This window comes from Pristiophorus japonicus, chromosome 14 (assembly GCF_044704955.1).
Source record: "Pristiophorus japonicus isolate sPriJap1 chromosome 14, sPriJap1.hap1, whole genome shotgun sequence".
Lineage (NCBI taxonomy): Eukaryota > Metazoa > Chordata > Chondrichthyes > Pristiophoridae > Pristiophorus > Pristiophorus japonicus.
This window is the reverse complement of record NC_091990.1, coordinates 59,294,888-59,316,833: the sequence shown is the minus strand read 5'-3', so window position 1 is coordinate 59,316,833 and position 21,946 is coordinate 59,294,888. Positions and strand designations below refer to the sequence as shown.

The following is a 21,946-nucleotide window of genomic DNA, read 5'->3' as shown; positions in this document are numbered from 1 at the left end:
CATCCCACAAATAAAGCGGTCTCGCAATGCTCGGTTCTGAAAGTCTCTGAAATTACAGTGAATAGATAACTTTTTTAATGCTACAATGTACTCCCTGATATTTTCTTCGGCCTTCTGATTTCGTATTCTGAAACGATAACTTTCAGCAATTTCTAACAGAACAGGGCTGTAATGATCTGTTTCAGCATTGTATCCTTTGGCTTGTCAGGCACAAGCAAATTTATCAGCATTTCATACAACTCAGGCACAGCCTCAGTTAAGAATATAGCTCTTTTTCGTTCCAACATCGCCTAGTTATTGCCTTCATTACCAGGGATTTCTATTATATTATTTGCAGTGAAAAACATTTCTAGCCGATCCACATATGCTCTGAAACTTTCACGGTCGTGTTGAAATGTCCCCAAATGCCCTATAACTCCCATAGGGGCAGCCATTTTGACTCTGGCAGTTTATCCAAGTGAGCTCGTAATTTACATCGGATTTGTAGCTGTTTCCAAAAACAGAGAAGCTCTCAAAGTCTCTCTGTCGGCTGGCTGAATCCTTCACCAACAAAAATTTTAGCTTTGTATTATCCGATTACATCCCATCCTCGTCGCCAAATGTCAAATCTTGAGAGCACACAACACACAACCTGTAAGATGGCTGCAGGTTCCGGAAACTTCTGACCTACTGGTCAGGTGACCTGCTCTTTATTAAACAACACTAGCTGCAGTAACACAGGTGTCCACAGTGTGGAGCTACAGACATTACAAGGTCCTTCATAGAAACACCTGTGAACTCATCCTTTTTTGGAAGCAAGTCATCCTCATTTCGAGGGACTGCCTATGAGTGAGTGACTGTTGTAACGTAGGAAACACGGCAGCCAATTTGCACACATCAAACTCCCACAAACAGCAATGTGATAATCACCAGATTATCTGTTTTTGTTATGTTGGTTGAGGGGTAAATATTGGCCAAGACACTGGGGATAACTCCCCTGCTCTTCTGTGAAATCATGCCATGGGATCTTTTACAGTCTAAACAAAGGTTGTATGTCTTTGGCTACTGAATCTTATAGTGAATTTAGTTACTACGTCCATTTAAACTCTATCGTAAAATTTGGGATTGTGTCGTGAGTATTTATTTTTGTTTTACAAACAAGCAATTACTCCTAGTATCTGTGGCTAAGTTTATCATTCCACTCAGTAGCTTGTTTAAGCCGAGCCTCAGAGGGTTAACGAGAAAATCCTGTACCCCTGTCCTTCAAAGATCCTATGATGTAGTTAATCTGTGATCAAAAGCTGTGGGACTTCAGCCCACACACACCCACCAGTGAGAGGGTGCCATAGAATCATTGCAGCATAGTAGGAGGCCATTTGGCCCATCGAGCCCATGCCAGCTCTCTGAAAGAGCACTTCAGCTAGTTCCACTATAACGCCCTTTCCCCGTAAACCTGCAATTTCTTTTCCTTCAGGTCCTTACGCAATTCCCTTTTGAAAGCCACGATTAAATCTGCCTCCACTATCTTCTCAAGCAGTGCGTTCCAGATCCTAACCACTCGCTGTGTAAAAAGGTTTTTCCTCATGTCGCCTTTGGTTCTTCTGCCAATCACTTTAATCTGTGTCCTCTGGTTTTCGACCCTTTCGCTAATGGGAACAGTTTCTCTAGATCTACTGTTTCCAAACTTCTCACGATTTTGAATACCTCTATCAAATCTCCTCTCAACCTTCTCTGCTCTAAAGAGAATAGCTTTTCCAGTCTATCTACGTAACTGAAGTCCTTCGCTCCTAGAACCATTCTTGTAGATCTCTTCTGCACCCGCTCTAAGGTCAGCAGGTCAGGGCCATAAAAGGAACGAAGGTGCGGCGGCCCGGGAGCAGCATGGAGGCATACTACTGCAGGAAGCAGCGCAAACTGGCGCAGGAGGGCAACGGCAGCGAAGAGTAACGTCATCAATGTCCAGGTCAGTAATTGGAGCATGGGCAGATACAGCAGGAGCAGCGAGAGACTGTGGAGGGATGTGATCGGGGTCAGGGGCCCAGGGGCAGAACCGGCCAGCCCACTCTGCGATGTGTGTGCGCGCTAGGTCCGTGCAACAGAGCAGGTCTCCAGTCGTCTTGGGTAATCCTTACCACTGGACCAAGACCTAGCTCTGTCAAGCCCGTGTGGTGGCTGGTGTGCAACGGCCACTACACATTAAAAAAATCCACGCACAGGCATCTTCCACCCTTCACAATGTAGTTCAGGACCTGGAATATTATAGGTACTTCATCCAAAAACCTGTGAACTCATCCTTTTTTTGGTGTGGAAGCAAGTCATCTTTGTTTCGAGGAACTGCCTATGATGATGAAAGTGCAGTGCCCAGAATTGAGCATAATGCTCCAGTTGAGGCCGAACCAGTGTTTTATAAAGGTTCATCATAACTTCCTTGCTTTTGTACTCTATGCCTCTATTTATGAAGCCCAGGATCCCGTATGTTTTTTTTAATTGCTTTCTTAACCTGCCCTGTCACCTTAAACCATTTATGCATATATACCTCCAGGTCTCTCTGTTCATGCACCCACTTTACAATTGCACCCTTTAGTTTATATTGCCTCTCCTCATTCTTCTACCAAATTGTATCACTTCACAATTTTCTGCGTTAAATTTCATCTGCCACGTATCCGCCCATTCCACCAGCCTGTCTATGTCTTTTTGAAGTCTATCACTATCCTCCTCACTGTTCACTATACTTCCAAGTTTTGTGTCATCTGCAAATTTTGAAATTGTGCCCTGTACACCCAAGTCCAAATCATTTACATCAAGAAAAGCAGTGATCCTAGTACCGACCCCTGGGGAACACCACTGTATACCTACCTCCAGTCCAAAAAACAACCGTTCACCACTACTCTGTTTCCTGTCACTTAGACAATTTCCTATCCATGCTGCCACTGTCCCTTTTATTCCATGGGCTTCAACTTTGCTGGCAAGCCTATTACGTGGCACTTTATCAAACGCCTTTTGGAAGTCCATGTACACCACGTATTGCCCTCATCAACCCTCTCTGTTACCTCATCAGAAAACTTAATCAAGTTAGTTAAACACTTTGGGGCTGAAATTACCCCACCTTCCGGGCCCGATACTTTTACCGCCCCGGCTGGAAGTCCCGACACTGGTGTGCAATTGGGCTTTGCGCCCCTTAAACGAGGCAGAATGCTGTCTCAGGCACTCCGCCTCGTTGGAGGGGCGCTCTTGGGGCTTCAGCTCAGCACCGCACTAAAGAGGTCAGTGCTTTGCGGAAGCTCCATTTAGTGCTGACAAGCTACAATGCCCCTCCCCTTCAGTTAAAGGGGAGGGCCGCTGCACACTCTGCAGACCCTTTGGTGACCGCCACTGGGCCACCAGGGACACGCTTGAGCTGTCCAGCGGCAGCCGCCCGCCCCAGGCGAAATGGCCATTGCACCCTGTTAGCACCCCTCGACGGTGCACAAAAAAAAGGGGGCACTTTCGGCCCCTTTGCCTTTAACAAATTCGTGCTGGCTTTCCTTAATTAATTCACACTTGTCCAAGTGACTGTTAGTTTTGTCCCAGATTATCGTTTCTAAAAGCTTTCCTACTACCGAGGTTAAACTGACTGGCCTGTAGTTGCTGGGTTTATACTTACACCCTTTTTTGAGCAATGGTGTAACATTTGCAATTCTCCAGTCCTCTGGCACTAGCCCCAAATCCAAGGAGGATTGGAAGATTATGGCCAGTACCTCTGCAATTTCCACCTTTCATTCCATCCGGTCCTGGAAACGTATCCACTTTAACTACAGCCAGCCTTTCTAGTACCTCGTCTTTATCAATTTTTATCCCATCCAGTATCTCAAGTACTTCCTCTTTCACGATGATTTTGGCAGCAAGTGTGCCAAGTTGAGTGTTTGCGTCCAATGAATAGAAAGCATGCAGGTAGCTTGTCTCCTTACCGTGTTCCTAGGATCTTTAAGGTTGAACATCAAACTCCTGTATTTGTTCTTGTATCTGGAGTTAGTGCAGTAGAACAGCATGAACAAGTCCTTCTCAATCTCTGTGGCGACAGCCTGCACAGCATCTTCACTTAGATTTAAATCATCGGTCTTTCGCAATCTGATAAAAAAAAAATAAAAACCACCCTTGAGAATAAAATCCTGAGTGCAGCAGCTCAACAGTTCCCTGCTTCTACTTTCATGGGGGTGGAAATTCGGTCGCGCCTCAGTTGGGGCAGTGTCCCGGGCGGAGTGGTAAATTTTGCGGCAGCAAATAGTTTGCATCTGCCGCCACAAAATTAATCAGCTGGACCCGGAGTTTGGAGCGGGGCGCTAAGGGAGGCGTTGCACACCTCTTTTAGGGCGGGAGGCCGACTGAGCAAGAGAAAATCCCGAGCTAACCAGCTGGCCTCGGAGCACCATAACAGAGGCCTGGGGGCGGGGGGGGGGAAAAGGAACCTGAAAAAAAACATTCCCAATACATAACTCACGCCACCACGACATAAATCGCAAAAAAAAAAATGTTTTTAAAACAAACACGCTTACCTGAGGTTGGCATTACTTACCTCACTGCAACCACTACAGCTTGGAATGCCTGCTTTCACAGCCTGTCCCACTAGGGCACGCTACAGGGCACTATGGGTCAGGCGTCAACCGAAAATCGAGCTGGTGTTGCAACCAGGGGCATTGCACACCGGCTTACCTCTCCCAGGCGTTACTGCTCCGCGCCCTGCCGATACCAGCACCGAATGTCCCGGCAGGGTGCTGGAAGCTGGCCACCCGGGCGCAAGTGCTTTCCGCCACCATTACCGCCCCTCAGGGGTACTAAGAAGGGCGACAGAAGAACGAATTTCCACCCCACGGTTTCTTCCACATTTCTCTTGTTCGGTTTTCTTCTCCAATTTACCATCCCTAGCTAACGGGGATGGAATATTCACCCACACCTCTGTTATTGGCACTCTGCAACCAGGTACTGGCAGCTGTATGAATCAACCTTAGCAGAAGGCCCGTTGAGTTGAATGGTCAAACTTGTGATCCTCCAATTGAGAGTCTTGATGCTCTTACCGACAAAGCCAAGGAGATGGTCTCATCCTGGGGAAAGCATTGTCATTTTTAAAGCAATGTTCTTTGATCAGGCGTCTTTTAAAATCATGTTAATGTCACCAAAGAGATTTAGATAGGTTAAGCAAATGGGCTAAGGTTTGGCAGATGGAATACAATGTCGGAAAGTGTGAGGTCGTTCACCTTGGGAAAAAAAACAAAAAAAGGGAATACTATTTGAATGGGGAGAAATTACAACATGCTGCAGTGCAGAGGAACCTGGGGTCCTTGTGCATGAATCCCAAAAGGTTAGTTTGCAGGTGCAGCAGGTAATCAGGAAGGCGAATGGAATGTTGGCCTTCATTGCGAGAGGGATGGAGTACAAAAGCAGGGAGGTCCTTCTGCAACTGTATAGGGTATTAGTGAGGCCGCACCTGGAGTACTGCGTGCAGTTTTGGTCACCTAACTTAAGGAAGGATATACTGGCTTTGGAGGGGGTACAGAGATTCACTAGGCTGATTCCGGAGATGAGGGGGTTACCTTATGATGATAGATTGAGTAGACTGGGTCTTTACTCGTTGGAGTTCAGAAGGATGAGGGGTGATCTTATAGAAACATTTAAAATAATGAAAGGGATAGACAAGATAGAGGCAGAGAGGTTGTTTCCACTGGTCGGGGAGACTAGAACTAGGGGGCACAGCCTCAAAATACGGGGGAGCCAATTTAAAACCGAGTTGAGAGGAATTTCTTCTCCCAGAAGGTTGTGAATCTGTGGAATTATCTGCCCAAGGAAGCATTGAGGCTAGCTCATTGAATGTATTCAAGTCACAGATAGATAGATTTTTAACCAATAAGGGAATTAAGGGTTATGGGGAGCGGGCGGGTAAGTGGAGCTGAGTCCATGGCCAGATCAGCCATGATCCTGTTGAATGGCGGAGCAGGCTCGAGGGACCTACTCCTGTTCCTAATTCTTATGTTCTTATGTTCAATAATAAAAAACAAACACAATTATCTATGAATAATGAAATATTTTGCTCTGAATATATTTCAGCTGAACAGTGCTAACTCTGTTTACCCACATCAGGATCAATAGAGTATCACACAAGTTATGGCCTCTCTAAAAGCTTTCAATAAGTAAGAAGAAAGAATTTGCATTTATATAGCCCCTTTCACGACATCGGGACGTTCCAAAGTGCTTTACAGCCAACGAAGTACTTTAGAAGTGTAGTCACTGTTGTAATGTAGGAAACGTGGCAGCCAATTTGCGCTCAGCAAAATCTGACAAACAGCAATGAAATAAATGACCAAACAACCTGTTATTTTAATGATGTTGGCTCAGGGATAAATATTGGTCAGTGTGGAAAACTCCCCTGCTCTTTTTCAAAAATAGTGCTATGGGATCCTTTACGTCCACTTGAGAGGGTAAAGGGGGCCTCGGTTTAATGTCTCATCTGAAAAACGGCACCTCTGGCAGTGCAGCACTCCCTCAGCACTGCACTAGAGTGTTGGCCTAGATTTTGTGCTCAATTCTCTGGAGTGGGGCTTGAAATGACAACCTTCTCACTCAAGTGGGATTGCTACCCATCTAACGCCGAAGAACACCGATACTGCTGGAGTCATACATCAAAGCAGACTTATCATATTCAGAAACTGACAGAAAACATTCAAAAGCCAACAGAAAGTGATGTACTTGGGCAGTGTGTTGGACCATTATACCAGGGCTCTACATAGAGTCCTCACACAGTGATATCCCATTCCCAGCCAGGCCACGATGAGAAGGCGTTGTCCCACAGGAATGGATGGAAAATCCAAGTGCGAGTCAACTCCAGACGTTTGCCTGTCCTCTCAATGGGGAATGAAGTTTCTGAAAAAGTCTGAGAGGGGAGGGAGAATAATATTACAAAATGAGGACAACCTATCAATGGGGATTAGCACCAAAAAGGATTGTCAAACCCAAACCTTTTTGCTAATCTTCAGATGCCAAACTCTGGCTCACTTCAATCTCCCTTTGTGATCTTGGATTTATTTGGGAATGGGCACAAGTTCAGCATTTAACAGCTAATTAATCCCAGGGAAGGGATTCTAAACCTGTTTCAGCCGGAGAATTGGAATGGTATTGTTTTGTGCGACCACAGACAATAGTAAAGGTAACACATGCACTGCACTATATTCTAGTTAATGTTAGAGTACCTATGCATCAGGATCTCATGAAATGAGCTGCACACGTTACTCCTGATTTCTTCACTGGACAGCCGAGGTATAACAATGCGAGCAGTGGGAGCAGTACTTCTCCGATTCTTCCTCTGTCTTCTTACCATTTGCTGCAGCGGAACTGAACAGAAGAGAAACATCAGAGACGCTCAATAAACTACCAACAGAGAGCAAGACAGGGAAACAGAAGGTTAGTACATTAGAACAATGACCCTTTCACCTCTGGGTCTTGGGCTCAAATCCAAGCCAACCCAATGGGGTGAAAGTTTCCTCTTCTGCTGGCTGGTAGAATCCTACAGTGCAATGGTCATGAACCCATAGCACATTTTGGGACTAAATGGTAATCTTACTATGAGAGGTCATAGAATAGCTAATGTGACCAATGGAAATGTCACAGTGCTGCACTGGGGGCATTCTTAGGAGGAGTGGCCTAAAGCATGTTTAGCTGGGGCAGAGTAGAGAGATCTTCCGAAGGTGGAGGGGCTGTAGTTGATCTGGGAGTGTTTGGTGCTGATGCTGGATGCCCGAAAGTCTTCAGTTTCCCGATTGAAGCACCCACATCTTGATGAGCACAAAATGTCTTAAAAAAATGTTTTTAAAGAATGGGATTTGTTCTAATGATCTATTATGACACTTATTTTTGTTAATTTGGGAACGTGCAGACAGAGGTACTGGGGAGATTCTCCACTTCATCACTCCCAATCAATGCAGGCGTGGGCATATCAGGAAATTACACATCTCAATTGAGATTTTCCACCCACTAAAATTAATGGACAGAGAACCATGGGCTGGGAGTGCACAATTTCCTAATATGCATTCCCACATGTGATGGAAGGGCCGATGCAAAAACTGTCTATTTGAACATCAAGAACATAATAGGAACAGGAGTAGGCCATTTGGCCCCTCGAGCCTGCTCCACTATTTAATAAGACCATGCCTGATCTGACACTGGCCTCACCGCCACTTCTCCACCCACTCCCCATAAACCTTGACTCCTTTATCATTCAAAAATCTGTCGATCTGCACTTAAATATATTGAATGACCCAGCCTTCACAGCTCTCTGCGGTAAAGAATTCCAAAGATTCACGACCCTCAGAGAAGAAATTCCTCCTCATCTCCATTTGAAATGCGTGACCTCTTATTCTGAAACTATAGCAACATAGAAATATACAGCACAGAAGGAGGCCATCTCGGCCTATTGTGTCCGCGCCAGCTGACATAGAAAATAGGTGCAGGAGTAGGCCATTCGGCCCTTCGAGCCTGCACCACCATTCAATAAGATCATGGCTGATCATTCATCTCAGTACCCCTTTCCTGCTTTCTCTCCATACCCCTTGATCCCTTTAGCCGTAGGGGCCATATCTAACTCCTTCTTGAATATATCCAATGAACTGGCATCAACAACTCTCTGCGGTAGGGAATTCCACAGGTTAACAACTCTCTGAGTAAAGAAGTTTCTCCTCATCTCAGTCCTAAATGGCTTACCTCTTATCCTTAGACTATGTCCCCTGGTTCTGGACTTCCACAACATCAGGAACATTCTTCCTGCATCTAACCTGTCCCATCCCGTCAGAATTTTATATGTTTCTATGAGATCTCCTCTCATCCTTCTAAACTCCAGTGAATAAAGGCCCAGTCGATCCAGTTTCTCCTCATACGTCAGTAAAACCATCCCGGAAATCAGTCTGGTGAACCTTCGCTGCACTCCCTCAATAGCAAAAACGTCCTTCCTCAGATTAGGAGACCAAAACTGAACACAATATTCCAGGTGAGGCCTCACCAAGGACCTGTACAACTGCAGTAAGACCTCCCTGCTCATATACTCAAATCCCCTAGCTATGAAGGCCAACATAACATTAGCATTCTTCACCACCTGCTGTACCTGCATGCCAACTTTCAATGACTGATGTACCATGACACCCAGGTCTCGTTGCACCTCCCCTTTTCCTAATCTACCGCCATTTAGATAATATTCTGCCTTCGTGTTTTTGCCCACAAAGTGGATAACCTCACATTTATCCACATTATACTGCATCTGCCATGCATTTGCCCACTCACCTAACCTGTCCAAGTCACCCTGCAGCCTCCTCGTGTCCTCCTCACAGCTCACACCGCCACCCAGTTTAGTATCATCTGCAAACTTGGAGATATTACACTCAATTCCTTCATCCAAATCATTAATGTATATTGTAACTAGCTGGGTCCCAGCACTGAGCCCTGCGGCACCCCACTAGTCACTGCCTGCCATTCTGAAAAGGATCCGTTTATCCCGATTCTCTGCTTCCTGGCTGCCAACCAGTTCTCTATCCACATCAGTACATTACCCCCAATACCATGTGCTTTAATTTTGCACACCAATCTCTTGTGTGGGACCTTGTCAAAAGTCTTTTGAAAGTCCAAATACACCACATCCACTGGTTCTCCCTTGTCCACTCTACTAGTTACATCCTCAAAAAATTCCAGAAGATTTGTCAAGCATGATTTCCCTTTCATAAATCCATGTTGACTTGGACCGATCCTGTCACTGCTTTCCAAATGCGCTGTTATTTCATCTTTAATAATTGATTCCAACATTTTCCCCACTACTGATGTCAGGTTAACTGGTGTATAATTACCCATTTTCTCTCTCCCTCATTTAAAAAAAAGTGGTGTTACATTAGCTACCCTCCAGTCCAGAGAAACTGATCCAGAGTCGATAGACTGTTGGAAAATGATCACTAATGCATCCACTATTTCTAGGGCCACTTCCTTAAGTATTCTGGGATGCAGACTATCAGGCCCCGGGGATTAATCGGCCTTCAATCCCATCAATTTCCCTAACACAATTTCCCGCCTTATAAGGATATCCTTCAGTTCCTCCTTCTCACTAAACCCTCGGTCCCCTAGTACACCCGGAAGGTTATTTGTGTCTTCCTTCATGAAGACAGAACCAAAGTAGTTGTTCAACTGGTCTGCCATTTCTTTGTACCCCATTATAAATTCACCTGAATCGGACTGCAAGGGACCTACGTTTGTCTTCACTAATCTTTTTCTCTTCACATATCTATAGAGCCACACGGCCATCGATCAGCAGCCCTGAAGGTTACATACAAACCTATGAACAGTGAACAATGGCGGAAAGGCAAAGAGCACCCAACCCAACCAGTCCACCCCACACAACTGTGATACCCCATGTATTGCAACATTTTACACTCCACCCCACCCGGAGAGGCAAAAAAAGATAAAATTGGCCCAGGCCAATTGGGGAAAAAAATCTGGGAAAATCCTCTCCGACCCATCCAGGCAATCGAAACTAGTACAGGAGATCACTCTGGCCGTATTAGATTCCCTGAAGTACTTACCATCATATTTGTGCCAGCCAACAAGAGGTTATCCAGACTAATCCCACTTACTAACTCTAGATCCGTAACCCTGCAGGTTACGGCACTTCAAGTGCCCATTCAAGCACTTTTTAAATGTGGTGATGGTTTCTCCCTCTACCACAACCCTGTGTGTGAAGAAGCCTCCTCTCAAATCCCCTCTAAACCTTCCACCAACCACCTTAAACCTATGCCCCCTCGTAATTGACCCCTCCACCAAGAGAAATAGGCCCTTGCTATCCACTATATCCAGGCCCCTCAAAATTTTATACACCTCAATGAGGTCTCCTCAGCCTTCTCTGTTCCAAGGAGAACAAACCCAGCCTATCCACTCTCTCCACATAGCTAAGATTCTCCATTCCAGACAGCATCCTCATAAATCTCCTCTGCACCCTCTCCAATGCAATCACGTCCTTCCTATAATATGGTGACCAGAACTGCACGCAGTATTCCAGCTGTGGCCTAACCAGTGTATTATACAATTTAAGCTTAACCTCCCTACTCTTGTATTCTATGCCTCAGCCAATAAAGACAAGCATACCGTTTGCCTTCTTAACCACCTTATCCATCTGGCCTGCTACTTTCAGGAATATGTGAACAAGCACTCCAAGATCCCTTTGTTGATCTACACTTCAAAGTGGTCTACCGTTTAATGTGTATACCCTTTCCTTATTAGCTCTCCCCAAGTGCATTACCTCACACTTCTCTGAATTAAATTCCATTTGCCAGTGTTCTGCCCACCTGACCAGTAGATTGATATCCTCCTACAGTCCATGACTTTCCTCTTCATTATCAACCACACAGCCAATATTAGTGTCATTTGCAAACTTCTTAATCATACCCCCTATATTCAAATCTACATCATTGATGTATACCACAAAAGGCAAGGGACCCAGTACTGAGCCCTGTGGAACCCCACTGGAAACATTCTTCCAGTCACAAAAACATCTATCAACCATTAACCTTGCTTCCTACCTCTAAGCCAATTCTGGATCCAACTTGCCACTTTGCCCTGGAACCCACTGGCTTTTACCTTCATGACCAGTCTGCCATGTGGGACCTCATCAAAAGCTTTGCTAAAGTCCATATATACTGCATCGTACGCACTACCCTCATCGACTCTCCTGGTTAACTCCTCAAAAAAAAATTCAATCAGGTTAGTCAATCACGATCGTCCCTTAACAAATCCATACTGATTGTCCCTGATTAATCAGTGTCTTTCTAAATGTAGATTTATTCTGCCTTTCAGGATTTTTTCCAGTAATTTTCCCACCACTGAGGTTAGGCTGACAAGCCTGTAATTACTCAGCCTATCCCTTTCTCCCTTCTTAAACAAGGGTACCACATTAGCAGTCCTCCAGTCCTCTGGCACCATGCCTGAATCCAAAGAAGACTGCAAAATGATGGTCAAGGCCTCTGCTATTTCCTCTTTTACTTCGCTTAACAGCCTGTGATGCATTTCATCCGGGCCTGGGGACTTATCCACTATGTCCCCTAGTTCTAGATTCCCCCACGAAGGGAAGCATTCTCTCTGCATCTACCCTATCAAGCCCCCTCAGAATCTTATTAGTTTCAGTAAGATCACCTCTCATTCTTCTAAACTCCAATGAGTATAGGCCCAACCTGCTCAACCTTTCTTCATATAACCCCTTCATCTTAGGAATCAACCTTGTGAACCTTCTCTGATAACCTTCGTGTTCTTGCCGTTATTTTGATGTGGCCATGTATGCAAGGTTCGACACCGAACAGATAACTAATCTCAGGTAAGGGACTCTAAATCTGTTTCAGCCGGTGCAAATCCAAATGGCTGTTTCGACAGTCATGTAGGATTGTGGCAGATGTAGGTGTTAGCCGCTGCTCAGTGGCAGCACTCTCACCTGAGTTCAAGTCCAACTATAGACTTGTGCAGGCTGTCTAGGCTGACATTTCAGTGCAGTCTAGGCTGACATTTCAGTGCAGTACTGAGGGAGTGCTGCACTGTCAGAGATGACGTCTTTCAGATGAGATGTTAAACCGAGGCCCTATATAAAAGATACCACAGTACTATTCGAAGGTGAGGAGGGATTCTCATGATGTCCTGGCCAACATTTATCTCTTGACCAACACCACCAAAACAGATAGCCTGGTCATTTATCTCTCTGCTGTTTGTGGGACCTTGCTGCGTGGAAATTGGCTGCTGCTTTTTCCTACAAAACAACAGTGATTACACTTCAAAAGTACTTAATTAGCTTTTGAAGTGCTTTAAGATGCCCTGAGGATGTGAAGGCACTATATAAATGCAAGTTCTTTTTCTTCAGAAGCTTTTCACAAGACAGATTTTTCACTTGACTGCTTCTATATTGATTGAATTATTAACCATTCATACAACTTCTAAAACACTTCTAGTTGCACACCATATCAAAAGTCTCAGTGTCAAGCTCTGATCAATAAATTAAGTTAAGAGATGAATTGCACTTTATTGACTTACAGCCTATGGAATTTAATAGCAGCAATGAGATAGACAGCATGAATGAATTGGGTTTAACTTGTCTTCACCATGCACCACGATCGATCCCTTTCACAGTCAAATCCATGATACACGTACACTGTTGCTGTAACACAGTGAAATCCTTTCAGACTGAAGTTTGCTCCCACATTCCATGCCTGCCAAGATTTCAGGTTGGATGAAATGGGAGAAAAGCATCAAGTTTGCAATCGGTTAGCGAACAACCAGGGCAGTTCAAACGCTAGAGAAACTGCTGCATTCTCTGTCTCTTCAAGTTGCAAATCTCACCTGACCCTGACTCAAAGCCTCCTTGATAAAGTGCAACATCCCCACCGGCACCTGGGGGTCCCTCGCCCAAGACCGCCCAAAGTGGAGGAAGTGCATCCGGGAGGGCACTGAGCACCTCGAGTCTCGTCGCCGAGAGCATGCAGAAATCAAACGTAGACAGCGGAAGGAGTGTGCGGCAAACCAGGCTCCCCACCCACCCTTTCATTCAACCATTGTCTGTCCCACCTGTGACAGAGACTGTAATTCCTGCATTGGACTGTACAGTCACCTGAGAACTCACTTTTAGAGTGGAAGCAAGTCTTCCTCGATTTCAAGGGACTGTCTATGATGATGATGATGCTAAGAAAATTGGTAATTCTCAGACTGACTGATTCCTGCAGTTGAACTGGAGCAAACTCCTTTAATAAATGGAATGAATGAGCTAGTCAATATGCATGCAGATACTAAATGCTTTGATAGCCAAGGAAGGGGTTCCGATTATCTGTGAAGCCCACTCCAGCACAAACCAAAGCAGTGCTGAGATGCTCATTATAAACGGGTAGTAATGTCACTGTGACTGGAGTATCATTCCTTGTGTAGAGGAATGAACTGATGTGTAGGAATAGTTCATATTAGCAGTGTCATCTCTACCTTGGTCTGAGCCAAAGTCCAACATCTCTCCTGCAGTCTCTTCAAGCTCTTGGTCCTCTTGCAGTTCAGTAAAATCTTTGGAACAATCGAATCTTGTATCAAATTGCTGCACACAAAGATTTTGGACAAAACCAAAAGACAAAGGGGAAAAAAATTACAGCAAAAAGAAAACCTTAAATTGGAACAGTCCAAACCCTACAACATAAATATTGCAACCCTATTTTCACTACCTTAGCTTTCATACTTGCATGTGAATGCATATGCGTGTATGTGAGCATGGGGGAAGTATAAAGTACTCCCCAAGCTGGGTTACGCAAACAAATTGGAAGGAAACCTCCTACCCCAGAGGAGATACTTTTATCTTAATTTGAGACCCATCATTTTGGGTCTACACACATCTGGGAGTGGTGCTTGCTGGGAGCAGCGCTTGCTGGGAGCAGCGAGCACATCCACGACAAATTCCATGGAATGACATCGGAGCTGTCCCTGGGTGCTAAACTAGACCAGACAGCTCAGTACTGGTCCACAACTAGAAGGATAGATTACATCATCCAGCTCTGCCAGTTATATATGCTCATTGTCACCCTTCAATGTCACTTAGTTCTTTAAGTGCATCTGTAAAATCCAGATTTTACGATGAAAACATTGCTGTTTACAAACCTCAGAAAATGAACTGCAAGTTTGTTTTCATTTGATAAGCTGAAATCCTATAAAATTAAAAAAGTTTATCATAACCACTGTAGTATCGTCAATGTGATAAAATAAAGGGAAATATGTGTCACGTATTCCTTTCCCCTTCATAGCCCTTATGCTCGATAAAGCACTAGACTGCCCAATACTTAAGTACTGTTTCCATATCCTGGTGAGGCTTTTCTACCAACTCTCTTGCACTTCCTACATGATGCAAGTTGTTGTCTGATGGGGAGACTCCTTCATTTCTAATCTCAATAATTCCCCCCTCTCGCTCTCATAACTTTTCTCAACACTCTATGTTGTATTGATACGACTATAGTTATAGCTCCTTAGACCATTCCTTTCTTGTACTTCTTAAGCTCCATACAGGCCATCCAACACATTTTCCAAATCTTCATTGTGCTGAGATCAAGAATCAGTGCACCATCTCCTACTTAAAGTAATTCTTTCCCAGGTTAGTAAAACTGTAAAACCTCTGAACCCCTCAATATTCCCCTCCTCCGACAATCTACAGATTTTTACAACCAAGCTTGGCATCATCTAATCACGATGACTGATTTCCCTCATACCCTCACCTACTGTTCTCAAAGCTGATGTCCTTCACTACAAGCCTTACCCCTTTACTGAGCACCTCAGTTAAAACAAGTCTTTCAAATGTCCTTTCTGACATTACTTTGGACTTTAAAGTTGCTAGTCTGCAGTATCACCTCACGAAGTTCATATCTAGGAATCTCATGAATGGAGCAGGTAGGCAAAAAGAAGTGATTCAAGTGCATCAACTCAGTAGAATAGTTAGCACCATCAAAGCACAGTACTAAACTTTAACGTCGAAGGAAATCTCTGCTTCGAACAGATTCAATGATTTTGTTGAATATATACAGTTTGTCAATATTTCAGTTTCCATCACATGTACTTTTATTCTATTACAAAACCAGATACTGAATAAGCTGAGCTCCGCCGGGCATTATGTTCTAGAATGAGGAGAAGAATGGTAATTTGGGTGAAGTACTAGACATCGAAAGCAAGAAAGCAAGAAAGCAAGAAAGAAAGCAAGAAAGAAAGCAAGAAAGAAAGCAAGAAAGCAAGAAAAGAAAGATAGGAGTTCTTTGGCCCATGATGCTTTTTTTTGAGCAGACTAAAATCTGCAAGTTTGGCCAAAGTTTCTGCGCTGTTCTAAAGTAGGTACGTCCAATTTTTTTACTTTATGATTTTTTTACATCACTGGGGGCAGAACCTGTCAGCTGCGACACTTCTGGCCAATTAAGAGAGTTTGACCACGTACGATTTTTTGCTGAAACAGCACGCTGCACCCTTATGAAAAACCTTCCCTGCACTTAAGGAAATCGGCGGAGGGAAGAGAAAATCAGCGGAGAGAAGACGCCATTGTTTTAGCTGAGCTGAAGACATGGCAGTGGGGGGGGGTGCTTGGGGGGTCTTTCGGCCCGGGATTGCAGCGGCAGCGTGGGCAGGGGACCATTCGGCTCGGGATGACAGTGGCTCCATGCCTCAAGCCTAGTGATCATCGGAGAGGGGAGAAAACCAATTTGTTGCAGAACTAACAATAAATATTGAATATTGCCCCCAGTCTTCATGTTATGCTGTATATTTTGTGCTGTGTGTGTACCCCAAATCTCTGCCTTGAGCGTCGTGTAACCATGGAAACCGAGCTTAGTGATGCGCATGCGCAGACCAGCATGTGTCCATGGACTAGGGCGTCAAGCTTTTGCAGGGAGAGGGAAAAGGTGTGAGTGCTTTGTGTGAGTAGTTTCATTTCGTTTGCAACTAAGAAAAAACAATTGGGGCGATCCTAGCAATGCCTCGTGCAATAAGAGTGTTTTGCTTCATGGCTATTGCAAAGAAGAAGATTAATAAGACAATATGCCAGATACCCAGGGAGCACCCATGGTGCGTTCATCTTATGCGAGAGCGCTATATCTGCAATTTTTCAGCAGCAGCCAGAAGGGTAGGGCTGGCTGCTGGAGGACAAAGGTGACGGGCTCGCCACCTGGCTCATGATCCCCCTACTCAATACTGGACAGAAGCCGAGCATCAATACAACATGCCCCACATAACCAGAAGCAGCATCATTGAGAGGACAATTGCAATACTAAAGCAGCCTTTCCGATGCCTGGACCATTCTGGAGGTTACCTGCAATACGCCCCTGAGATGGTCGGTCGTGTGCTACATGCTGCACCACTTAGCGATCATGAGGCAACAGGCACTGGAAGTTGAAGAGCAACCTCAGGCGACAGGGGATGAGGAGGACAACGAGCAGGCTGATGAGGAGGAGCAGCAGGAGGAGGAGGAGGAGCAGCAGGAGGAACCCATTGCACCACCTCAACCCGCAGGGCGACGGTGGAGGAGGGGGGGCCCTCGTGCACCTATAACCATTGCAAGAGCCTTGCGTCAGTGGCTACTCCTTGAAAGCTTTGCTGCATGAAGGCTGAGTGGTACATCTGATTAGTCACCATGTTGGTTGACTGTTGCGTTAATTTAAAGAATAACGTTTAATATTCTGGTTTAATTGAAAAAAGAATTACGTTTATTGAACATTTTTACACTTGTATTTGACTAAACTTTAACAAAAATATTTTTGTTACAAACTTTAAACTTTTCCATTAAGATTACTTAAAAACTTGCTTTTCAAGTTACATGACTTAAAAACTTTAAACTCTTCAAGTAATATCGGTAAATAACAATAAACATCAGAACAACAGTAACAACAACAGCAGCAGTAAACAAACTTTAGCTCAGCCCTCTCTCCTCTCCATTACTCTAAGACCGCCCGCCCGCCCGCCGCGCTTGCCCTTGCTGCCTCTACCCTTGGCCAATGACGCAGGCCTTCTCCCGCTGGAACCAAGTTGCTTTTTTTGAGCATCTCGTGGGCAGCGATTTTTCTTGTTGGTGGGTGTGGGCCCTAAGAGACGGCATTGTGACAGACTCGGCTCGGGCCTCCTCAGTCTCTTCCTTGGCGTGTGAATGCACCGGCACACCACCTAAGTTTGGTCTGGGGATTGGAGTGCGAGTGGCAGTAAGTGATTCCGTCATTCGCCACTGGGCAAAGAGAGCATGGGCATGTTCCCTTATTGCAGCAGCTACCTCCGACATTCCCTCCCTAATCTGCCCCGACAGTGTATCAGCTAACTCTGGCATTCCCTCCCTAATCTGCTCTGACAGTGTTCCCATTTCTCCTGAGAGTGTCTTTACTTCTGACGACAATCCTGCTATCTCATCACCCACCCCTCCCATGGAGTAAGGAGTGATTGGGTAAGCTCAATGCTCTCCCCACTCATTGCCATGAGCTGAACCATGTCTGTTGGATCCTGCATTTCAGGAGAGAGCTCTTGAACTCTCCTTCCCCACCTCACCCTGGGTGTGGCTCACTGCAACCCACTGGGACCCGCAACCTCGGACTGTGTGACACCATGAAGTGTCCCCTCGCTCGTAGCGGTCTGGAAAGGGGTTGGTACATCCACGTGCAGCAGCACCTCCTGCAGATGTACTGTCATAGTCTCAACATCGGGGCCTTGCCACTCCCCCTGATCTTCCTGCTTATCCTCATCCTGATCTTCCTGTGGAAGTTCTGCATGAAAGGCTTCATCCTGCTCAGGCTCTTCCGTGAATGATTCTTCCTCTGTGGCAGGGGCTTGTGATTGCTCAGCGATGGGCGCAACTTCTGCAAAATATAACAGCAGATGATCGATTAGCAGCAGGGGAGGGGGCAGGATGGCATGAATAAGCTCTTAGAAACACAGAAACATAGAAATTAGGTGCAGGAGCAGGCCATTTGGCCCTTCGAGCCTGCACCGCCATTCAGTAAGATCATGGCTGATCATTCATCCTCAGTACCCCTTTCCTGCTTTCTCTCCATACCCCTTGATCCCTTTGGCCGTAAGGGTCATATCTAACTCTCTTTTGAATATATCTAACGATCTGGCCTCAACAACTTTCTGCGATAGAGAATTGCACAGGTTACCCACTCTGAGTGAAGATGTTTCTTCTCATCTCTGTCCTAAATGGCTTACCCCATATTCTTAGACTGTGACCCCTGGTTCTGGAACTCCCCAGCAACGGGAACATTCTTCCTGCCTCTAACCTGTCCAATCCCGCCAGAATTGTATGTGTTTCTATGAGATCCCCTCTCATTCTTCTAAACTCCAGTGGATACAAGCCAGTCTCTCCTCATGTCAGTCCTGCCATCCGGGGAATCAGTCTGGTGAACCTTCGCTGTACTCCCTCAAGAGCAAGAACATCTTTCCTCAGATTAGGAGACCACAACTGAACACAATATTCCAGGTGGGGCCTCACCAAGACGCTGTATAACTGCAGTAAGACCTCCCTGCTCCTATACTCAAATCCTCTAGCTATGAAGGCCAACTTGCCATTTGCCATTTGCCTTCTTCACCGCCTGCTGTACCTGCATGCCAACCTTCAATGACTGATGTACCATGACACCCAGGTCTCGTTGCACCTCCCCTTTTCCTAATCTGTCACCATTCAGATAATATTCTGTCTTCCTGTTTTTGCCACCAAAGTGGATAACCTCACATTTATCCACATTATATTGCATCTGCCATGCATTTGCCCACTCACCTACCTGTCCAAGTCACCCTGCAGCCTCTTAGCATCCTCCTCACAGCTCACACTGCCACCTAGCTTAGTATCATCTGCAAACTTGGAGATATTACATTCAATTCCTTCAGTTAAATCATTGATGTATATTGAAAATAGCTGGTGTCCCAGCACTGAACCCTGCGGCACCCACTGGTCACTGCCTGCCATTCTGAAAAGGACCCGTTTATTCCGACTCTCTGTTTCCTGTCTGCCAACCAGTTTTCTATCCACTTCAATACATTACCCCCAATACCATGTGCTTTAATTTTGCACACTAATCTCTTGTGTGGGACCTTGTCAAAAGCCTTTTAAAAGTCCAAATACACCACATCCACTAGTTCTCCCTTGTCCACTCTACTAGTTACATCCTCAAAAAATTCTAGAAGATTTGTCAAGCATGATTTCCCTTTCATAAATCCATGCTGACTTGGACCGATCCTGTCACTGCTTTCCAAATGCGCTGCTATTTCATCTTTAATAACTGATTTCAACATTTTCCCCACCACCAATGTCAGGCTAACTGGTCTATAATTCCGTGTTTTCTCTCTCCCTCCTTTTTTAAAAAGTGGTGTTACATTAGCTACCCTCCAGTCCATAGGAACTGATCCAGAGTCAATGGAATGTTGGAAAATGATGACCAATGCATCTACTATTTCTCGGAGCACTTCTTTAAGTACTCTGGGATGCAGTCTATCAGGCCCTGGGGATTTATCGGCCTTCAATCCCATCAATTTTCCTAACACAATTTCTTGACTAATAAGGATTTCCTTCAGTTCCTCCTTTTCGCTAGACTCTCGAACCCCTAGTATTTCCTGAAGGTTATTTGTGTTTTCCTTAGTGAAGGCAGATCCAAAGTATTTGTTCAATTGGTCTGCCATTTCTTTGTTCCCCATTATAAATTCACCTGATTCTGACTGCAAAGGACCTACGATGGTCTTCACTAATCCTTTTCTCTTCACATATCTATAGGAGCTTTTGCAGCCAGTTTTTATGTTCCCTGCAAGCTTCCTCTCATACTCCATTTTCCCCCTCCTAATCAAACCCTTTGTCCTCCTCTGTTGAATTTTAAATTTCTCCCAGTCCTCAGGTTTGCTGCTTTTTCTGGCCAATTTATATGCCTCTTCCTTGGATTTAACACTATCCCTAATTTCCCTTGTTAGCCCTGTTGAGTTACATTCCCCATTTTATTTTTTACTCCAGACAGGAATGTACAATTGTTGAAGTTCATCCATGTGATCTATAAATGCCTGCCATTGCCTATCCATTGTCAACTCTTTGTATCATTTGCCAATCTATCCGAGCCAATTCATGTCTCATACCATCGAAGTTACCTTTCCTTAAGTTCAGGACCCTTGTCTCTGAATTAACACTGTCACTCTCCATCTTAATAAAGAATTCTACCATATTATGGTTACTCTTCCCCAGGGGCCACGCACAACAAGATTGCTAATTAGTCCACTCTCATTACACAACATCAAGTCTAGGATGGCCAGCCTGCTAGTTGGTTCCTCACCATATTGGTCTAGAAAGCCATCCCTAATACACTCCAGTAAATCCTCCTCCACCGCATTGCTACCAGCTTGGTTAGCCCAATCTATATGTAGATTAAAGTCACCCATGATGACTGCTGTACCTTTATTGCACTCACCCCTAATTTCTTGTTTGATGCCATCCCCAACCTCACTACTACTGTTTGGTGGTTTGTACACAACTCCCACTAGCGTTTTCTGCCCTTTGGTATTCCGCAGCTCTACCCATACAGATTCCACATCATCCAAGCTAATGTCCTTTCTTACTATTGCGTTAATTTCCTCTTTAACCAGCAACGCTACCCCACCTCCTTTTCCTTTCTGTCTATCCTTCCTGAATATTGATAACCCTGGATGTTGAATTCCCAGCCTTGGTCACCCTGGAGCCATGTCTCCGTAATCCCAATTATATCATAATCGTTAATAGCTGCCTGCGCAGTTAATTCATCCACCTTATTACGAATACTCCTCGCACTGAGGCACAGAGCCTTCAGGCTTGTCTTTTTAACACTCTTTGTCCCTTTAGAATTTTGCTGTAATGTGACCCTTTTTGATTTTTGCCTTGCATTTCTCTGCCCTCCACTTTTGTTGTTGATGTTCTAGAGCCAGCACCAATCATACCAGCAACCCTCGCTTCCAGGGGTGTCAGTGGGGGCACATTTGCTGAACCTCCTCCAGTTCGAAATAGAACTTTTTAACAGAAGGAGTCTACTGTGGTGGCACGCACAAATGGTCACATTTACAATTGTAATTCCAGTGGATAAATGAAAATATTACTTACTACTTGGCCAAGGTCCTGCCACTTCTTTTTGCACTACCGGACGGCCCTCGGGGTGGTCACCATTGCAGAGAAATCATCTCCAACTTTGTCCCAACGTTTGTTCATTTCTCTGGGCTTCACTTTAACTGGGCCTTTGCTCTGAAGCTCCTGCCATCTGCTCTCAATGATAGAAACCAGGTACCTCAGTTTCATCAGCTTGAAAATTCCTGGTCTTTGCCCCATGATCCATGAGACTCCCAAGCAAGCACTCTACTCCGAACTCCTTTATGGCAAACAAGCCAAAGGTGGACAGAGGAAACATTACAAGGACACCCTCAAAGACTCCCTGATAAAGTCCCTGGCCAAAGA

General features: G+C 45.0%; 1 protein-coding gene across 10 annotated transcripts in view; it reads right to left on the bottom strand.

Annotated features, from left to right (window-relative positions):
* Positions 1-21,946, bottom strand: part of LOC139279924 (uncharacterized) — a 164,054-nt gene that overhangs the window by 67,164 nt on the left and 74,944 nt on the right. For all 10 annotated transcript variants that reach the window (XM_070899247.1, XM_070899246.1, XM_070899245.1 and 7 more), the window contains 3 exons: positions 13,981-14,086; positions 7,197-7,338; positions 3,927-4,086 (listed from right to left, as the gene is read on the bottom strand). In XM_070899247.1, the coding sequence (XP_070755348.1) occupies positions 3,927-4,086; positions 7,197-7,338; positions 13,981-14,086 (408 nt within the window). The remainder of the gene's footprint in view (positions 1-3,926; positions 4,087-7,196; positions 7,339-13,980; positions 14,087-21,946) is intronic.